This window comes from Prunus persica, chromosome G3 (assembly GCF_000346465.2).
Source record: "Prunus persica cultivar Lovell chromosome G3, Prunus_persica_NCBIv2, whole genome shotgun sequence".
Classification (NCBI taxonomy): Eukaryota; Viridiplantae; Streptophyta; class Magnoliopsida; order Rosales; family Rosaceae; genus Prunus; species Prunus persica.
The window spans coordinates 16,452,075-16,472,066 of NC_034011.1; the positions used below are offsets into that span (position 1 = coordinate 16,452,075).

Here is a 19,992-nt window from a genome sequence, read left to right on the forward strand (position 1 = left end):
GATTTCTGTAATATACGTCGATCATACCGACGTTGATTTTACAATTTAAACGGCGGTTTTTTTGTAAGGACCGCCGTTGGTTTTAAAAATTTATTCTATAAATTTGTCGCTTTCATTCATTTTCGGTTTACATTTAAGGTTCCAAGTTCTTCCTCTCTCAGTCTCTCACGTCTCAAAGACAATAATTTGGATGTCTTTCTCAAAGAGAAATTGAGCTTACTCGCATCAAATATATGTCCATAAGAAGAAGCTTGTCAACTAGCCTTCTCACTTCCTTGATCAAGCCTGATAGGACACTTAGTGCTTCTGAATACTCCTTGTTTTCCATCAAAAGAGATGCAAGCCTGGCCTCCACTCGCTGTCGAAGGAAAGTTCGCTTCTCAGGGAAATCTGAAGATCAGATGTGCCTGATCCTCTGCTTGATTTTCTTGCCTAAGAAGATCCGTCGGATTTGTGATAGCCTCTTCCTTTATCCGTAGAGCTTCAGAAGAAGAAGATGGGTTTCAAGAATGCGATAAAGAATAGAAATGGCTTCAGATGGCTTCTAAAGCATGAGCAATTGAATCAGTAGTTGCTGGGAGATATGATGAAGACATTGTCAATGCTTTGAACTATACAAGTCCTGCAGAAAGATAAAGGACCAAACTGTTAAAGAAACTGAAACAACGGCAGTTTTCTGTTCTACCGTCGTCTTTTCTCGTCGTCTATATTAAGGTAAGATGGCGGTAGATTTATAATTACCGACGTAGATTATTTTGTTAAACGTCGTTAAGTGTACTACAACCGACGTGGATTTTATTTTTAAATTATAAATAGAGTTTTTTTTTCCGTATTCTTTCAGTTTTAGTTTTCAATTACAAAGCGTGATAAATAGATTTTTCTTTCCCGAGGAAATTTAAAATGAGGGAAATTAATGTTCTAGAATTTGTAAACTAACACGACGCAATATTTGCAAATCTGTGTCATCTGTTAAGATTATGATGTGGAACAGAGTTCCATCTGGTAAGATTTCGTAACCCTTGGGACTCAGACAAATCTGATTATGTCGGCGGTGTTCTATATAAACCGTCGTGGTTATTTCAATTCTTGTCATTAAGTAGATCTACCGACGTAGGATAAGAAAATCAAAGAAAAAAATTGTTAACAAAAATTCTTATTAAGACGACCGTTAAAATTAAAGGTACGACGTATAAAATGAATAAATACGACGTTAAATTTTATTGTACGATTTAAAGATAACGTCGTAGAACTATACGATAATGACGTCGATATATTTATATTTTCCGTCGTTGTAAATTAATTTAATACGGCGATATTTTGTATTTTAAAGCCGTGGATTTGTTTGTAATTATACGACGTCTTATACGAAAACCTCGTCGTGTTATTTTATGAGTAAAAACAGCAGTTTTTATTGAAATCGTCGTCTTTACTTTCTACGTCGGTCGATTCATAACTTCTGCCGTTCTTTGTTGGCATTGATTTTACACTGCGGAAATCTGTTTCAAATAGACGTCGGTTGTTTAATTATGTACGTCGTTGTTTTTGAACAGCCATTTGAATCTCCATTTTTTAGTTGTCTAAGGTTGTATTACACGACGGTGTTTTTAGAACCGTCGTCTTTTTATAAACCACGACGATTTTCACTTAGACCGTCGTTGTTTTCTGGTCGTCTTTTTCACTTTTTGTAGTAGTGATTGGACTTGAATTTACTTGAGGAGATTGAGATATCGTCGTGTCAAACTAATTGGCTACGTGCTTCTTGGAAGAGAAAATAAAGAATTATTCTCTTAATTGTAATTTCCCCCACATGTTTGATTATTTATTCAATTGAATGTAGTTTTTGTCGAGGGAAAAAAGGCCCAAAAAACGAGGAGACGGATTTGGAAGATTGAATTGAGTTCGGGTCAAAACCCGACCCATTATCAAATCTATTCGAATACCTAAACCCACCGAGTAAAGCGTAGAGACTTTCATCAAACGGTTTTGTCTAACCATTTTCGAAGCGCAATTCTTACAGTAGCAGCAGAGTTCGATCCTTCTCTACCTCTTTTATTAGTCAGTTCAGTTCTCACTTCAATCCTCAAGTTATTTTCACAATCAGAAACTATCCATTTTTGTTTCTTCAGAAAACTCATGGAAAATTTCACAGAAAATGAGTATCTTTATTCTTTACATTGTATCATTGTATGAGATTTTAATAGGCACTTTTCTGATTGAATTTTACATATTAGATTGGAGAGAGAGAGAGAGAGAGAGAGAGAGAGAGAGAGAGAGAGAGAGAGGATAATGGTATATTGGCATGACATTTCATGGAGGTGCAAAACGCTCTTTTGGCTCATTCCTGTGTAATAGGATAGCAACAAGTGGCGCAAAGAGAAGACAAAAAGCAAGCTGCAATTTTGGAGGAAGGCCCCATGTCAGAATTTTTGCACATGGGCTTGTTTGAGATGTGCAGTGGGCTTCATTGAATAGTGTTGGGTCCAGGCAATACTTGGATCCATATTTAGGTCCAAATTTGAGTTTTCCCAAATTTTGGATCCTTAATTTTCTTGGGTTGGGAGAAATTTTGGGCAATATTTTGAGTTTAAGTCCTTGGGTTGGAGATGGCCTTAGGGTCCTAAAATTTGGGTTTGGGACACTATGTCTTAAGATGGTCTTAGATGACTATATGTATCTATATATATAAAGCAAAAGGCAGAGAATGGTGAAACATTCATAATACCATAAAATGCCTTTGGTTAATCCAAACATTAAGAATTAAAATTATTAATTAAATAAGGATAATATGGTAAATTTACACCTTTTCATATTTTAAAAATTAAAATTAAAAGAAAAATCAGATAATGAATCATATTTTTATGGAACACAACTACCCATTATCTTTTTTAAATCTAAAATAAATTTTAATTTAAAAAGCCTCTCGCAGACGCGGAAGCGCGTGCAGAGAGGCTAGTGCTTTAGTAATAGGAGAAAATAATTACTCTAATCAAATTTTGAAAGTTGAATTTGTTGAATACCGATGCATCGAATACTAAAATATTGATGACATGTTTACTTATAGTAATGTGTATTGGAATGATTCTAATTTCAGCTTCTCATGTGTTTACTAATATATGAGTATGATAATAATTTTAATTTTCAAGTTTCTTCTGTATTTACTAACACATAATATATAAAAAGATTATATCAGTTAGACGATAAATTCTGTAACTGAATACCCCCAAAATCAGAATTGGAATTAACTAGAGAGAGTTGTTTATCCGATTTCCCTTTCCTATTATTGATAAGTAAATATGTCATGAAATTCATATTTTCGGGCACCAGTCTAGTTTGGCATTGTTGTGCTTTTAAAAAAAATTACTTTTGCTGTGCTGCGATAATAATCAGCTGTGAAAAAAAATAGCTAGGCATTTGGTAAACTGTATTTGAAAAACTGCTGTGAGTAGTCAAAGTGTTTGGTAAATTTTTATCAAAAGTACTTTTAGTGTGTATAATGACTAAAAAGGACATGAATATGAAACTGTTTATTTTTTTTCTTCATTCTTTTTCTTCTTTAAAAAAAAAAACCAACTTTACAACATAAATTTTTGTCTTTTTTTAATTTACACTTTTTTATAAAAAAATTCAATCTAAAAATATTTTTATATTAATAAAATATATATACAAAATTAAAATTAAAAACAAATAAACCCACCGTCGTACCCACCCCATCTTTCTCCCCCCTATTCTCTTCTCCATCGCCTCAAAACACACCAACAAAAAAAAAAAAACTCAGATCAAGAATTTTAAAACAAAAAACTCAATCCAAACCCAGATCAAGAGAGGTTTGATTGTAAGATTGGATTTTATTTTGGTGGGAAGCTTGGGGTTTGATTTTCTTTGGCTGGACATGACGGAGTGGGGAGGGAAGCTGGGATTTGGATCTTTTGTGGTTGCATGGTTTGGTAGTTGGTAAAATCATTGAAGGTAAGGTTTGCTTTATCGTTTATTTTATAATTTATATGTTTACAGAGTTATTCACTTCTCTGTTTTTCTCTTGCTCTCAAATCTTAGATTTTGAACTATTCTTCAAGGTTGTAGGGGCTTCTTCTTCGCTTGAGTATGGATTCTTCTTTGATTTGATGGGGCTTCTTCTTCTCCTTTCTCTCTGCACTTTTTTTTTTCCGAAAATTTTATCTTCTTCTCCTTTCTCCTCAGAAAACTCATTGAAAATTTTGCAGAAAATGAGTATCTTTATTCTTTATTGTATCATTGTATGTGATTTTAATAGAGCACTTTTCTGATTGAATTTTACGTAATAGATTGGAGAGAGAGAGAGAGAGGGGATAAGGATATATTGGCATGGCATTTCGTGGAGGTGCACAGCGCTCTCTTGGCTCATTCCTGTATAACAGGTTGCTTAACACTAGTTATAGTTCTTCAAGTACTTGTACTGCTTCTGCTGCTGCCAATGGACGTGGTTTTTCAACCTGGGTTTCAAGCAGAAGATCTTCATTTGCTCAAACCACAGAGATCCCAACCTCAATTCCTCTCAAATTTGCCAATACCCAATGTGGGTTTGCTCTTTTTCTAAGAAAGTTCAGCGTGGGAACTTCTTCTTTTTCTTCTTCTGACCAAATGAGCCTTATAAAACAATTGAGGGAGAGAACCAGCGCTCCAATCAAAGACGTCAAGGCCGCTCTCATTGATAGCAATTGGGACATTGGTTAAAACCCCTTCTCTCCATTTTATTCGTTCTAATTTAGATTTCTTATTTGTGTCTTTGCCCTTATAAAAATTTGGTTTCTTTAATGAAATGCAGAGGCTGCACAGAAGGAATTGAGGAGAAGAGGGAAGGTTTTGGCGTCGAAAAAGTCATCTCGAATGGCTGCTGAGGGTTTGCTGGCATTGGCCCATAGCGAGAGCAAGGCTGCTGTCATTGAACTTAACTGCGAGACTGACTTTGTTGCTCGAAATGATATCTTTCAGCACTTGGTTAGTGTGACTGATATGGTTCCTCCATTTGGAGTTCCATTTGATTAGGTGTTATTGTAACCATACGGTTGTTATTGGTATTTAGAATCGGTCTCATCAATGGTTTTTATTTTTATAAGAATAATTTAATTTCCAAAAGTTTTTATCTGTTAGACATTCACCCTTTATTGTATTATCTTTCATGTTGAATATAGTAATTTTGTTAGATTCTGCAGCCACTTTATCTATTTTGTTCTTCTTTATAGGCCTTAGCTTTGGCAAAGCAAGCTTTGCTAGTTGAAAGCTCTTCTCAACTCATTTCTGGGGTCTTCCACGTTCCCTCTGAGGATTTGGAGGTAAGCTTATGCATTCCTTTGTTTCTGTAGTGCTATTGTTTTCATATATTTAATTTAGAAACAACATACAATTTCCTAGTCTACATTATTATGATTGCTCTTTCACCAAGAAGTTAAATATTTTTCAAGAACTTACCATGAATTAATCTTTAATTTTATTTAGTAAAATCTATAATGATTAAAGTAACTTGAAATATGACCATATTTGGCAGCTGACAATGACTTTTACATGCATTGGTAGTTGCAATGGACTACACAGATATCATATAATTTCTGTTTCTGGTGGATTCCTTCTCCACCGCCCGATGTATCTTATTTTTTGTTGTGTTGAATAAAAGTTTGTCTCTTATCACAAAAACGAAAGAATGAAAAAGAAAGCTGACACCAGAATAGTTGTCCATAAAGTTGGAATATGGTGATTGCTAGCTTTAATCTAAAGTCTTATTAAGAAGTAGATATTAGTAATGTACTCTTATGTGTGTTTTGAGTTGAAATTATTAAAACTCAGAGATGTTAATGATTTGTTGCAAGTTTTTTATATCTGTGAACTAGTAGTAAGCGTATTTATTGAATTTAATTAATTTCCAAGCCCCTCCTGAACTTTAATTGGAATTTGGTTTCTTGAGGAGTTGTATTAAATTCATTGAATCCCTGCCAGGACTCGAAGTTAAATCTTGAACATCCAAAAGTTAGTGGAGAAATAACTGTTCAGAATGCAATTACAGAAGTAGCTGCAGTGATGGGGGAAAATGTTAAACTTAGAAGGGGTATTGTGATGTCTACAACTTCACACGGTGTTGTTTCTACCTACCTCCATACAAGTCCCCAACCAGGTAAATATAACTTGAACCGCTTCTTTCCTCTTTAACTGGAGATAGTCTATTTGCATCCAAACATAGGCTCGCAAAAATACTCATTTTAAATGCATTATGTTCTGCTCTTGTTGGATACTACCTTGATGTTAAGTTGCATTGCAAAGTCACAACCACTGCAGGTCCTGCAGGACTAAATATCTGAGTTGAAAAGAATATTTTCATTTAGTCTTCATCATTCCCTGTTTTATCTAATTACAGGTTTAGGTCGTATTGCTGGAATTTTATCTCTTTCAGTAGAGGACAAAAATTCTCAATTGGATGCTATCCAGCGCGTTGGTTCGCAATTGGCAATGCATGTAGTGGCAGCGAAGCCCTTGTTCTTAACAAAGGAACTTGTTTCTTCTGATGTATTAGAGAGTGAACGTGAAATTCTTAAGTCTCAGGTACTTGGTAATATCATGTTTTCTTTAATGGTTGTCCCTTGGCTCTGTTATAAACATGAAACAAATTGTGATCTGTGAAGCAAGTTGAAATTCATCTAGTTACATGCTTTAATCAAGTGTTTATGACACTATGTAGGATTCTAATTAAACAAGCCATTGTGGATTGTTGATTCTTTTACTTTTTATTTTTTCCTTGTTTGTTTTCTTTGTATTTCATCATTGGCTAAATATGAAGCCTCAAATGGTTATTAGATATAGAGATTTGTGGACGTCAACATGCATGCTTTTTAATTGTACTTCACAGTTCAGCTCCTCATTCTTCGTTTATTAGATATAGAGATTTGTGGACATCAACATGCATGCTTTTTAATTGTATTTCACAGTTCAGCTCCTCATTCTTTCTTTTATGGTGATGTTCTGGCAATGATTATGCTGATTGATCCCGGTTATTTGTTTTATATGGAGAAAAGAAATAAACTATCTTCGTGCAAGTGTTTTACACCATTTACTGCTTGTAGTCACCACCTATCTACCTATCTGCCTGTAATAATAACTTTCGTTCCATTTTGATTTCAGGCTGAAAGTACGGGTAAGTCTCAGATGGCCATAGATAAAATTGTAGAAGGTCGCTTGCGTAAATACTATGAGGAAGTTGTTCTTTTGGAGCAGAAGTTTATTATGGACGACACCCTAACTGTAAAGGTGCGCAAATGTTGTAATGTTTTATAATTTATTTAAATTTCTCTAAGATCTACTCTAAAAAATTTCAATGAGAAGATAAAATTTGTTATCCAGAATTTTGTTGTCCCCCAGTGCATTTTTAGCCTAGATCCTTTATTGAGCTTTTTGGTGTCAATCTTGGGCTTATGTCTAAGACTATAGTTTAATACTTCATTTAATCTTTCTAATAGAAATCAGAAATGTTAAACTCTAAACCCAAAATTTTTAGCCTTCAATGTTGTTTTGGACTTAAGCATAGGATCAGCAGATAATTCTACTTCTCCGTTTCAATGTTCGTGGCTTCCTTGTGATGGCCATGTTCATATGGGAAAAAAGACATGTTTTTTGGTGTGTGGATGGATACTATCTTAATGAGAATTCGTGCCTGTCAAATATGTGAATTCTTGTTAATACATGGATTTTTAACCGTCATATTTATAAGCGTATATACAAAAATTCATGGGTCCATGTATTGTATGTAATCCATGCATACTACATCATTTTTATAAATACGATGAATAAACTGTTATCGTTCATTATCTTTCATGCCTAATGCATGGATCCATGCATAAATATATAAATACTTCATTCATGCGTGCACACATACTAAAAAGCAGTGGTAGGTTAGACCAGGTTAGTGGCCTTTCCCCACCCGAAATTTCTTCATTTCTGTGGGTTGAACTTCACGCTCCCTTATAGAGGAATCAATACTATTTTGGTCACACATTCAATATATTTTGACATTGCAATTAGAGTGCGGTAACTGTTAGTCAGGTTTATTAGTTAGTATGATGTACTTTTAGTATATTAGTTGGTTTGACCTTGGTAAAATGATACATGCATATTCAAGCGATATGGTGCACTTGCTGACTAGTGTCTTACAAACTATTCTACAGAAACTATTAGAGAATCTATCTATGGAAGTGGGATCACCTGTGAAGATTGAGAGCTTTTTCAGGATGGAAGTGGGAGAAGGAATTCAAAGGTAGAAACCCATTGCTTATTCTTTATGCTTTTCTTGTCTAAGCATGATTTTTACAGTGCCATACTAGTTACATAATTGATTGGTTCCTAGATCCATACAACAATATTAATCTATCTTATTATCGATTTTATGTCTTTCTTTATGTTATTGTACTGCATTTTATCTACTTATCTGAAACACCGACTCTAATGATTACTTTTCCACTGGGATATCTCTCACATTTGGATGATGATCACGAATCATGATTGCTGTTATTATCATCATAATTGTACTATGTTATATTGCTTTCATCCTTTAACAACTGCATCAATATGGGTGTGCACAACAATTATTCTATGGTGCACTTGCATCCTGAAAATTATCAGAAGTTCTCACCTGTTGGTGTTCTATCCCACTAAATAGAAAATGTAAATTGGCTTAACTGTGTCATTATAGAAAATGCCTTGGTGGGAGCTGAAAGGGCCCTATTTCCTTTGTGCATATTAAAGACATTGACCTGTATAATGTCACCGACTATGCTTGTCTGTGGGTATTGAGCCAAGGTTATCCTGCAAGTGACTCTGGTTGGATTATCATCATTCATCCAGTCTTGCCACCTCAAGCCCTCAACCTCTATTTAATGAACTTTACTGCTATCTCGCAATGCGTAACACCTATACAATTCTTATATTATTCTATCCTTTCGCCGCGTAATGGAATTTATAGTCCTGTTTGGCATTAAAGAGAATATATTTAGAAAGATACAAGAAACCATTCTTTGGTCCAATGTAATCGATGTCCAGGGTGGAATGAAATATGTTTATGGATGCTTGCTTTCCTGGAACTACACCTTAGTTAATCTAGCGACTGTTGATATTTATTAGGCTGCATTTATGGTTGATTGACTCTAAGCTTGGTCGATGCATACAGTTGTATAGTCTATATGCTGTTTACTAATTATTTTTGGTCTATATGAGTTCCTTTTATTTGATGCCTAAGGTAAAAGTCTGCAACAAAAAGGCCGCATCTGATGATTGAGTGTTACTGACATTACATACTTGCAGGCTGGAAGCATCCAGTGCATCGGAAAACTTGGCTCAGGCTATTTGAGGAAATGCTGCCCTTTCATCCACAGAAAAGTGGAGTTTAGTTCCAAACAGCTCCAGAGATGAATCGGGGTTGTGCCTGTTGATTTTTGCAGATTCTGATGCTCTGAGATCATACAAACAGCATGCGTTCTTTGTACTCACTAGAGGTAGTTATAGTAATGTCGAAATGAGGTATTTTTGTTGCCTGATGTTTGCAGGTTCTGATGTAATGAGATTTTGAAATGCCATTTATGAATTTTGTGACAGATGTGAGATTCTTTACTTTCTGCCAATAAACACAAAACAAAGTAATAAAGTTCATGCTGTCTCTGCCACACATTTACCTATTCAGTACGTCAATCTTGTGCCTATTACTGAATCCCCCAATGGATCCACTTGATTTAGGTTTGTATTTCCCAATAGATCAGATTCTTGGGTTGATTTAGGTATGTGAATATGGTGGACTGATTGGCCACGTTGTTTTAACTGGAAACAAAAAGTTTAAAGGATTAAACCGAAATCATTAATCGCATTGACAAAAACAGAAATCATTAATGGCATGTTTATATACTTGGAACGAAGGAAGTAAGAAAAGCCGGAACGTAGTAATAGGGCAAGTAAGAAATTGGAATTGGATCAATTAGCTCCCCTAGTTGATTCAGCTCCTGGCTTTGAGGGTATTGCTCTATGTTGATTTTAAGTTGGTAAACATGAGGCCAAGAGAAATTGGAATAATTCTATTTCTTCTCATACCAACTTTTGGTTAGTAAACATGTTACATGACAAAAAAAGACTAAAATCAAATTAAAATTTTGGGCATTGGCAGAGCCAATCAAGGCCCACAAGGGTCACTTAACCCTTCTCAACATTTTGAAAACCTTATATTTATATATGTTATTCAAGTTGTTTTATAGCTATATTTACTGTTGACCCTTCTCGCAAATGTACATTGTTCACAATAAACATGAATATGATCTATATTTGTTTGCATGTCTTCATATGTCATTTATATGCGTGTGCCATGGATTTTATTTGATTTTCTCCTTCCATCTAAAATCAACTTTTGATGCTCCTTCATTATTTTTAGGTTGCTAGAATTTGGATTATACTTACTAAGATATTAAATTTGTGATATTGAAATTTAATCATTATAATGAATTCTTAAATAAATTTTCTTATAAAAACTAAGTTTAATGTAATTATAAACCTATTTAAAGTTGACCCTATAGAATTCATGGCTCCGTCATAAATTTTGGGCGGCGTAAGGGACAAAAAATAAATATATTTTAAGGAAACAGGGAATCTAGCAGCAAAAAGAGTACGGAGTTTATGCTTTTATTTTGAAGGCATACATACACACACACACAAACAGATATGTATTCCACAAACTGCCAGTGGAGTGCACAAAAGGTTCAAGCAAAAATGAGATGTAGTCCAATAAGAGGAGAGGTGGTTTTATGAGATGGAAAGTAGCTATTTTAAATAAATAATTACTACTTTGTCAACCAATTCAGAATAAATAAATAAATAAAAATGTCTCTAATATTATTATATAGAATATATTAAGAATTAATGTGAGAGAGAGAGAGAGAGGGAAAATTATGCGAAAGATACTTTTGGAAATGTGACACCAACGATCCCGTGACGCAGCAGCAGCAGCATATGAAATGAATGTATGAATGTGATGAGCTGCCTACCCTCCTTTTGTTCGATTTCTTCTTTGAGTCTTCATCACCACGGACTCGTTCAACCGCCACCGGCAGAAAGAGAGAGAGAGAAATTTAAAACCAGATTTGTCACGCAACCCTACTATTGACTCATGCATATCGTTTTCGTATATTGCACATTCAAAGGTTCATGTCACATTCATATTATCTCATTGAATCATCCATCAATCAAGGAAGAGATATAAATTTAAAAATAAAATAAAAAAAATTCATGGAAGATATATAGATTTGCGTGGTTGTGAATGCTTCTAGACGAGCTAAAAGTGTTTTTTAACAAGTAAAAATGCCTCTGACTACGTTCGGTCGAAGAATTTGAAAGTGTTTATAAGTCATAAAAACACTTTCTGAGGAAGTACGTTCAAGTGCTTTTTTTAGAAAGCATTTAAATTTTTAACAAAAACTCAACAATTTTCTAATAAAAGAGCTTATGAGCAAAAATGCCTCCTACAAAAAAAATAACAAACAGGCATGTAATTATACAAATTACTTACACTCATCAAATTTGTTTATCAATAATTCAGTTATATATTTCTAATAATGACTACTCATCAACTGTTGTTTATAATATTGCAATATTTCTTTATGTCAAGTCTGAATTCACTCTAAATCCATTTTTAACTTGTACGAAGCTCACATGTACATTGACACATTTTAGTGACTAAAATTTGATGATTTAAGGACATAGAATCATAAAATTGAAGTAGTTGTAGATAAGCTCTTAATCCCATCTCAAAAAAAAAAAAAAAAAAAAAAAAAAAAAAAAAAAAAAGGAAAAAGAAAAAGAAAGAAGAGGAAGTCAAAGACAAATGAAGAGGGGGTCCCACACGTTATTTAACAGAGTATTTGTTCATTGATCACATTATAAGCATATAGCTTTATTTTTTTATGGGAAAAAAAAAATTAGGTGGAAAATTAGCGACTCTCACTACCAACGTCATGATACACCTACAATTCGAATCGGAAAGATTTATGCGTGACACCCAACTGCCAGCTACCACCGATATGAATTTATATAGAAAATTACAAATTGTGCACTAACAAGAATTATTAACTGCGGAACTCAAACACTGATAAAACTACACACAATACAAATGGTACCTTATCAACTGAATCAATCATGTTTGACATAAGCATATAGCTTTTCATGATTAACTAACTAATAAAAAAACAACCGGAAATGTAGTAGCGTACCTTCCACTACATTTTCTCATTTTCTTTTTTCTACATTTTTTGGCCCAACGCGGACTATACCAACAATGTCAACCGCACATACAACTGGCTCTCTCTCTCTCTCAAATATTATTTTTTTCTTTCTATTTTCTTTATTATTTTAGAATCTTCTAATCCTATTTCTAGTTCAGATGAGAGACCTCTTCATACATTCCCTTATAAAATTCAACTCCCACAATTCCTCGACTCAGTCAGTCCTCAAAAGGCTTTCATCTCCTCAAACCAAAACTCATCATAGCAGAAACCCATTCTCTCTCTCTCTCTCTCTCTCTCTCTCTCTCTCTCTCTCTCTCTCTCCCCTCAAGACATGGGCAACTACGTTTCTTGCACCCTATCAACCCAAATAGCCAAGAACAGCAAAGCAGCCACCAAAGTCATCGTCCCGACCGGCGAAATCAAGCAATTCTATGTACCAATGAAAGCTGCAGAGCTCATGCTTGAGACCCCAAACTTCTTCCTGGTAAACACAAAGTCTCTCCATATTGGAAGAAGATTTTCAGCTCTCAATGCTGATGAAGACTTGGAGATTGGTGAAGTGTACGTCATGTTCCCCATGAAGAGGCTCAACTCTATCGTGACGCCAGCCGACATGGGCGCCTTGTTCCTCACCGCCAGCTCGGCAGCCAAGCGTCTTTCGGGCAGAAACATGAGGGTGCAGCCGGCTGAGGATCAGTCCGGGGAACTTGCTGATGATGATGATGAGGAGGAGGAGGAGGATAATAAAAGGATGGAGAATTGGCGGGAAAATCTTGAACATGAGGCCGCGAAGCCGAAGTTGAATTTGGATGATATTGAAGATTTCTCGGCGCCTGAGTTCATGCACAGGGTGTCTATGTGTAGGTCAAAGAAGCCATTGTTGGAGACTATAGCAGAAGAGCCTGTTTCTGTTTGTTCCAGGTGATCATGGCACAGAAGGGTTATTTATGTAATTTTGACTAAGCTGATCTCTTTTATAAATTTTAGCAAAGGGAGGAGATATATATTAATATTGTAGAAAAGTGGCGTGTGTATTACAAAACTTATTACAGGCAGGAAGTTTCAGTTGTTTTTCAACGTGGATTAATTACATTTGCACCCTTTTCTTTTTCCTTCTGAATATTACACTTTCACTTTCAGCCACATATTAGATCTCTCTCTCCTGAGTTCTCTAACATGACTTCTCTAACTTGGGTTACAAGTTTACTAGGAATAAGAAACAAAATCCTAAACGAATAGAAAACTAAGCCCGTTAAAAATAGGATAAAGAACTTCGTTTTCTTCTTCCCTTGCAACAAATATTGGTGAGCCAAAAAACTTCAACAAAGACAACTATCATGATAATAGACTAGCATTATCGCAAATTCATGAGCAAAACTGCATTTGAAATATCTTAACCACACCTCATTTAAACACCTTATATGTCGATAGTATCAACTCCTAAGACCCACATCGGAAAAGTACAACCAAAAGGTCTCATCTTCCCTATATAAAAGCAAGAAGCTAAATGCAAAGTATTTCCAGTGAACCCTTCAAACAAATTATAGCATCAATATCAAACTCTAAGTTTTCACAATATACACACACACATAATATTCAATATCACAAGACAATATTACTACTATCTCTCATAAATTCAAATTACAAAGGCTTGTCCATGACAAACGAAAGTCGTATCGATTTGGTGAATTTCTTGTCCTTCCGTCAGTCCACACCCTAAAAATGCACTCAACAAATAACTGGGCATGCAGGTCTCCCTAAAGACGCTGATTCCTCTTCTAGAGTTCCTATGACACTTTCAAATGTGGGTATTTCGGAAGGATCATTACTTGTACAACCCTCTATCAACCTGCATAATGGAAACATATACAACCACTTACATTACATGTCAAAAGTTGTAGCAAGTAATTTTTCTGCTCATGGTAATCATCGAATAAGCACGATAATTAGCATCCGTTTGAATAACATCGGTAGGTACGATTTATCATCAAGATAAAATACTTTTGTTACCTATGATTTAGGATTGTCAACATGTTTGATGCAAATCTTCCAATCAATCTGCCTAAACTAGAATTCTCTATGAAAAGGAGAAACAGCAGATCTCCAACGTTGGATGAAAACGTAAGGTTTTAATCCTAGTTTAAAATGACAGAATGCAGCAAAACTGCTGCTTCACACCCTTTTAAAAAATTGAACTACAAATTATATTTTTCATAAGAATAAAGTTAGATGGAATAGATCAGAAGAATTCCACACTTACTGTTGAATTCTGTATGAACATCGACTTAAGTGGAATTTCGGCTTAAAATCGACCGGTTCCTGATGGATGAAGTCAGAGTTCGTGTCGGTCATGAAGTGATTTCCTTCTAGCATCTGTAGATTACATTAAACTTGAAATGATGTTAAAATTGCTTTGAGAAAACCTAAACTACCAGTTGCCTCAAAAATTTGAACAGATATGAAATGGATAAAACATTGCATATCAAATAACACACTCTCAAGATGAATTCCCAACGTACTTCAACTTATTAAAAATTCTACAAGTTACATGGATGTAAGGTAGTTGTCAATATGGCCCGTTCAACTTAACTACTGAGGTATGGATTTGTTTGGATTACGGGAAGATTTTACTGCAAACAGCTTCAAAAGAACGTCATGTCAAGTAAATTACCAAATCCAAACAAAAACATGTACCTGATAATATATGAATCCAAATGTACGAATATCTTTCTTGGTGCCATCTAATATGTTGGTACTGTTACCGGGATTGCCACTTCTTTTCCCTGTGAAAAGAAATTGATTAGAAGGACAACAGAGATTTTCAAAACCAAGTCAAAAGGAATTTGATGTTCATGTACAACCATTTTGATCTGGGTTAATTTGCTCATACAGCATTTGAACCCAATACTCGCCGATCTTCAAGTGTCCGCCTTCATCCTGCAACAAGTTTCTGCTCGGAAGTGGAAAAAACAATATTAGTTTCAGTATCATATGGGATGGAAGGTTTCTTGAAGCATATATGATTAATAATAGTAACAGACCAAGAGAACAAATAACCCTTTGAAGGCATTAGCCTATTGAATTTTTGTCTTTAATATTGCAAATTGGATTCTCAAAAACGGTTTAGAGAATTAGGAATTTACAGAAACTAAGGGGGGAGAGAGAGAGAGAGAGAGAGAGAGAGAGAGAGAGAGAGAGAGAGATGTTCTCTCTTGGATAGGGCCTACCTGGTATCCAAATGGTTGTGAACTATAGGGCAGGGCTTGTGCTCATGAAGATAGTTCATTCCCCTGCAAATACTTTTACATGTCAAAATCTAAAAGCACCTTTTTTCATATGATAAGTACTTCTAAAAAATTTGTCACAAACATGTGTATGAATTAGAAGCGTGTAGAGTGCAGATGGGATACAATTCTGGAAACTTAATACTCAGCATGTACGCTACAAGACGAGCATTCTGAAGAGCAAGTACTGAATTACGAAGTATATGAGTCATCATCAGTGTGATTAAGAGAGGAGGAGAATGATTTGGAAAGACTCTTTAGGAGTAGGAGTTAAAATATTTCCAATACTAACAATACAAATAATATTATTATGCTTCGTAGTACGCATGTGTATTGAACATTGCATAGAAATAATTCTGATACATGGAAGGGACACGAACTCCTTCACATGTCAAATCCAATTACTGAACAGCACCAAAATCAGTTACCTAGCAATGTCAAGTGCATAGCGTAGAGCAGTATGCACGTCAAGTCGAGCTCTCTGCCTCAAAATATCTTCCAGGTTACCCTAGAATAGCACAAAAGTAGAAATTTTGAAAACTAAAAAGAACGAGAAAGATATGAAGATTCTCAAAATTAGCCTCCAATTCCAGACAGACAGAATGGTAATGTATGATCCAGAAAAGAATATTTGACAATGATGACCTTCATTTCATTCTTAGTTTAATTGTTCGATAAAGATCACATTTTTTAAAGATTTTTTTGAGAATTTGAAAGTACAAATAAAATTTTCCAAATATGTAAGATGGAACAAAACCACCAACAACAATCTAATAAGAACATATGATTGGGACATAGAACAATGTACTTTTGGTAGATACTCAGTAATCAGAACCATCTCTTCTTGCTGCACAATTGAACCGAGAAATTGCAAAATATTGGGATGTCTAAGTTCCCGGAGGCGAGTGTTGTCCTTAGCAGAGAGAATCCTGTACCAAGATTGAAGCAGCAAGCTACTGTTATCCAACACTGTCCAAAGTTTTAACCTAAATTTACTGGTTTAAACAAATAACTAAACCTAGAGGCCAAGAAAGGGGGAAAAAAAAAAAAAAAGGTCCATATCAAGCATACATTTTTACAGGATTGCATATGTGTCTCTTTATAACAGTTTTGACGACCCAGGTTCCACGCCACTTGACCTTTTCGGATTCACTGAATGAGCCCTGAAAAATTAAGAAAACAAGAGTATTTCAGATAGAGAAGCTGCTAGGTAGACACACTGTCGCAGAAGTAAGAATATCTCACATGCCATAGTCTACAATAATAAAATTCTGCTTCTCTTAAAGAAATCATTTTTTTTAATGGTTATAGAAACCATATATATAAGATGATACCTGCTTTGATTTCTTAGTTCCTTATCTGTAAGTTCATCAAAAGGTGAGATTTTTGAATTTTTTTTTCTTTGAATATATAGGAAATTTGCAGGTTAGTAAATGAAAGCAATAAAATGATCTCTGCCTCTCTCTCCCATTTACTTTGGTGTACCTGCTGAATGGTTGATGAATGCTCTGTTTTTAATTCTGACATGTCAAACTTCACATCATTCGAATCTTCTTGCTCATGTCTAACCGTCTGTGCAAAAAATGCATGAAGAGAAGTCAACAACAGAATATCTACAAATGTCACTTTACTCCACCCACGAAGGACTTTTCACTGTACATCTGTGTGTTCTATAATGATATTTCACTTACGAATTGATCATTGGTAAGGTCATTGCCTCCATTTACTTCAAGAATCCTGCATATGTCTCGATGTCCATAGAGTCTCGCATCTGTCAGGGGCTTCACATCAGGAAAAAAGAAAGTAGAATTATTAGCTATTATACCTAACAAGTCATTCAAAGAACACCGGCGAGGAGAGATTGTAGCATCGTTAACAACAGTAAACAACTATGAATAGAAGAACTCTTGACTCTTACAGAAAGATATCACTAAAAGTGTAAACCATTAAAGCAGTTCAAAAAATTTATGTATATATAGTTACAATTATGAGGTAAACTTTACGAACCAGAGTAATAATAACCAGTAACTATGTATATAGACCACTCAGACATTTTGGATTGATATACAGCAGAAAGCATGACAGATTTTATTGACACATGATTTATTTTCTTCTGATAAGTCAGTCCAATCAATTAACACCTGGACAAGACATGTCCAGCATGGAAAGCAGATGTATGGAAACAATTGCCAATGACATTTAGCAATATAAATTTACTGGGATTTCTCAAAGATCATATAATTTCAACCAATTATGATACCTTTTGCAGACACTATCTAAATTTGTGGAGCTAGAGATGAAATTTGGCAAGCATAAGAGCCAAACTTGCTGCATGCTCCAAAATCCTTAAGCATATGATGAATTTTGGACAAGCATAATATCCATTTTGAAGGACTTGAAATCACATGCTATATTCTTGATATGTGACCAAATAAAGAGATAAAAAAGAGTTATAGCTACTTTAAGTTAAGCGATCGAAATCGATATAAGTATGCTAATTGAGAAAAGAATGCCTAGGTATATAAAGCAAATGAGAAGTTAAATGTGACATGAGTTATTGGTTGTTCTTACAGTCCGTTTCCATCGATCTTTGAGATTAACATTTGCCTTGTAGCACAAAAGAAGCTCGACAATGGGAGTGTGACCCTCGCTTGCGGCGAGATGCAGAGCAGTCCTGTTGTCATAGTCTTGCACATCAGGAGATATGCCTTTGATCAACATCTGGTTCAGTCCAACTCTGTCACCTCTTGAAGCAAAACTCAAGAACTTCCCTATCAGCTGCATATCGAAATCATCCGAGCAGTAGGCACTCAGAATCTCACCCATCGTCTTCATGATTCTTTCTTTCTTTCTCAACACAATCTATCTTTGTTTTTTCTTTTGTTTTCCTGCTGAATCTGAGGAACCAAACAGAGGCTTTGGAAGAAGATAGGGAGGCATACAGCAAAAGGACACAGCAGCATCTTTTCCCAGTGACGTTTCTTGGTGGCAGAAATGGGCGGTTATGCCGATGATAGGCTTCGGCAATAACGATCACCTTTCCACTATATTTGAATATTAAATATTTATATCTATCTATATGAGCATGGGCGGGTTCACTATTCCATGTTCGTCCAAGTTACAAATTTGATTTGCTCCGTAGGATCCAAGCAACCCCGGAACCCACAAAAGGGTTGTCTTGTTGTAAAATAATGGGAGATTCATTATTATGCTCAACATAGAGACCCAAATTATAAAAAAATTCAATATGAAATGGACTTTTGAAATACACCCAAAGTCCATTTACAACATAATAAAGAGGCTTTTAACTTCTTATAAATTACACAACTGCCATGAATTTCTTAAAACAAGCCCAACCCCAAAACTTCATAAAAAAAACCCAAAACACTCAATAGGGTATCAAAGTAATTTAATAATCAAAATTAAATTCAATAGGACCAACTGTCATTTTTTATGTGTTTTTTGTGTTTGTTTATAAAAATTAAATGATGTAGAGTTTATCTATATCATTAATGCTAAGATCAGATATATAACTAAATATCTCTAAAATAAACTGAAAGCACCACAATATATGATAGTGGAATTATATTTATTTTTGTGATACTACAACTCAGAGTTCTGATAGAATTTTTCTCTCTTCTTACTTAAGCTTTTAACTCTCCGTTTTTCCTTTTCTCTTTCTTCTCAGATGCATGAGGAATTCCTCAATTTATATATAAGTTAAGGACTCAACTGCTCAATTGGTTGTTGCATTTTAGAGATCATTCTCCAAAGGACACTTCCAGGAAGATTTGAGATTCGACGAAGAAACGTGTCAAGGCTCAACCAAGGTGAAACATGCACAACTTCAAGCACTTTTGAGGGATTTTGAAACTCTTCACATGAAACCAAAAGAGTCTGTTGATGAATACTTCTCGAGAACGATGGGGATTGTAAGTAAGATGCGGTAGTGACAAGATGGAGGATGTTGCGATCATTGAAAAAATTTATGCCGTCAATGACTCCAGAGCAACCAAATTTCTTCATGACCATGGGAATCAAAATACAATGGGGTCTTCAAGTTTCAGAATTTGGGGTTTGAGGGTACATATTTTGGAATGAGTGTTGACGTGTTTAGCTCCTTTAATTCTTGCACTCAAGCAAATCCTAGCATAAAAAATCAAAGTGGAGAATCCGGATTCATAAATCTGAACTCATGGTGTCTAATGGCTTTATTCATGAATTAAATCATAAATCATAAAACTCAGGGTAATACACCAGTAAGCTAGGTTAATACGCCCCTTTTAGTATTCATATATCTTCATATTATGAATTTGTTGGCTATAACTATATCAATACACCCCTTTTCCACGATCAATAGGAAGATGTTGCTTTCCGGGGCCCTAGAGAGCATGCAACAGTAACCTAAATAAGAATGAGATATTTCCACTGACACA

General features: G+C 35.0%; 3 protein-coding genes across 5 annotated transcripts; 2 read left to right on the top strand and 1 right to left on the bottom strand.

The window, feature by feature from the left end:
- On the top strand, positions 3,616-9,689 carry LOC18783288 (elongation factor Ts, mitochondrial). 3 transcript variants are annotated; one of them, XM_020560331.1, is made up of 10 exons: positions 3,616-3,966; positions 4,054-4,099; positions 4,302-4,705; positions 4,802-4,974; positions 5,220-5,309; positions 5,968-6,142; positions 6,383-6,567; positions 7,144-7,269; positions 8,184-8,272; positions 9,316-9,689. In XM_020560331.1, exons 3-10 carry the CDS (start codon positions 4,342-4,344, stop codon positions 9,359-9,361), a joined length of 1,248 nt encoding a protein of 415 aa, XP_020415920.1. In that variant the 5' UTR covers positions 3,616-3,966; positions 4,054-4,099; positions 4,302-4,341; the 3' UTR covers positions 9,362-9,689. The 3 variants fall into 3 exon arrangements, with proteins under 3 accessions (XP_020415920.1, XP_020415921.1, XP_007215449.1); XM_020560332.1 differs by having other exon boundaries at positions 4,074-4,099; XM_007215387.2 differs by lacking the exon at positions 4,054-4,099.
- On the top strand, positions 12,226-13,389 carry LOC18782147. Its single transcript, XM_007215999.2, has one exon. The coding sequence runs from the start codon at positions 12,604-12,606 to the stop codon at positions 13,195-13,197; it is 594 nt and encodes a 197-aa protein (XP_007216061.1). The 5' UTR covers positions 12,226-12,603; the 3' UTR covers positions 13,198-13,389.
- LOC18782708 (serine/threonine-protein kinase STY8) lies at positions 13,777-18,553 on the bottom strand. Its single transcript, XM_020560650.1, has 11 exons — positions 18,128-18,553; positions 17,248-17,337; positions 17,042-17,128; positions 16,628-16,719; positions 16,365-16,485; positions 15,985-16,064; positions 15,500-15,562; positions 15,134-15,222; positions 14,967-15,055; positions 14,533-14,645; positions 13,777-14,121 (listed from the first exon to the last, which is right to left on the bottom strand). Exons 1-11 carry the CDS (start codon positions 18,389-18,391, stop codon positions 14,001-14,003), a joined length of 1,209 nt encoding a protein of 402 aa, XP_020416239.1. The 5' UTR covers positions 18,392-18,553; the 3' UTR covers positions 13,777-14,000.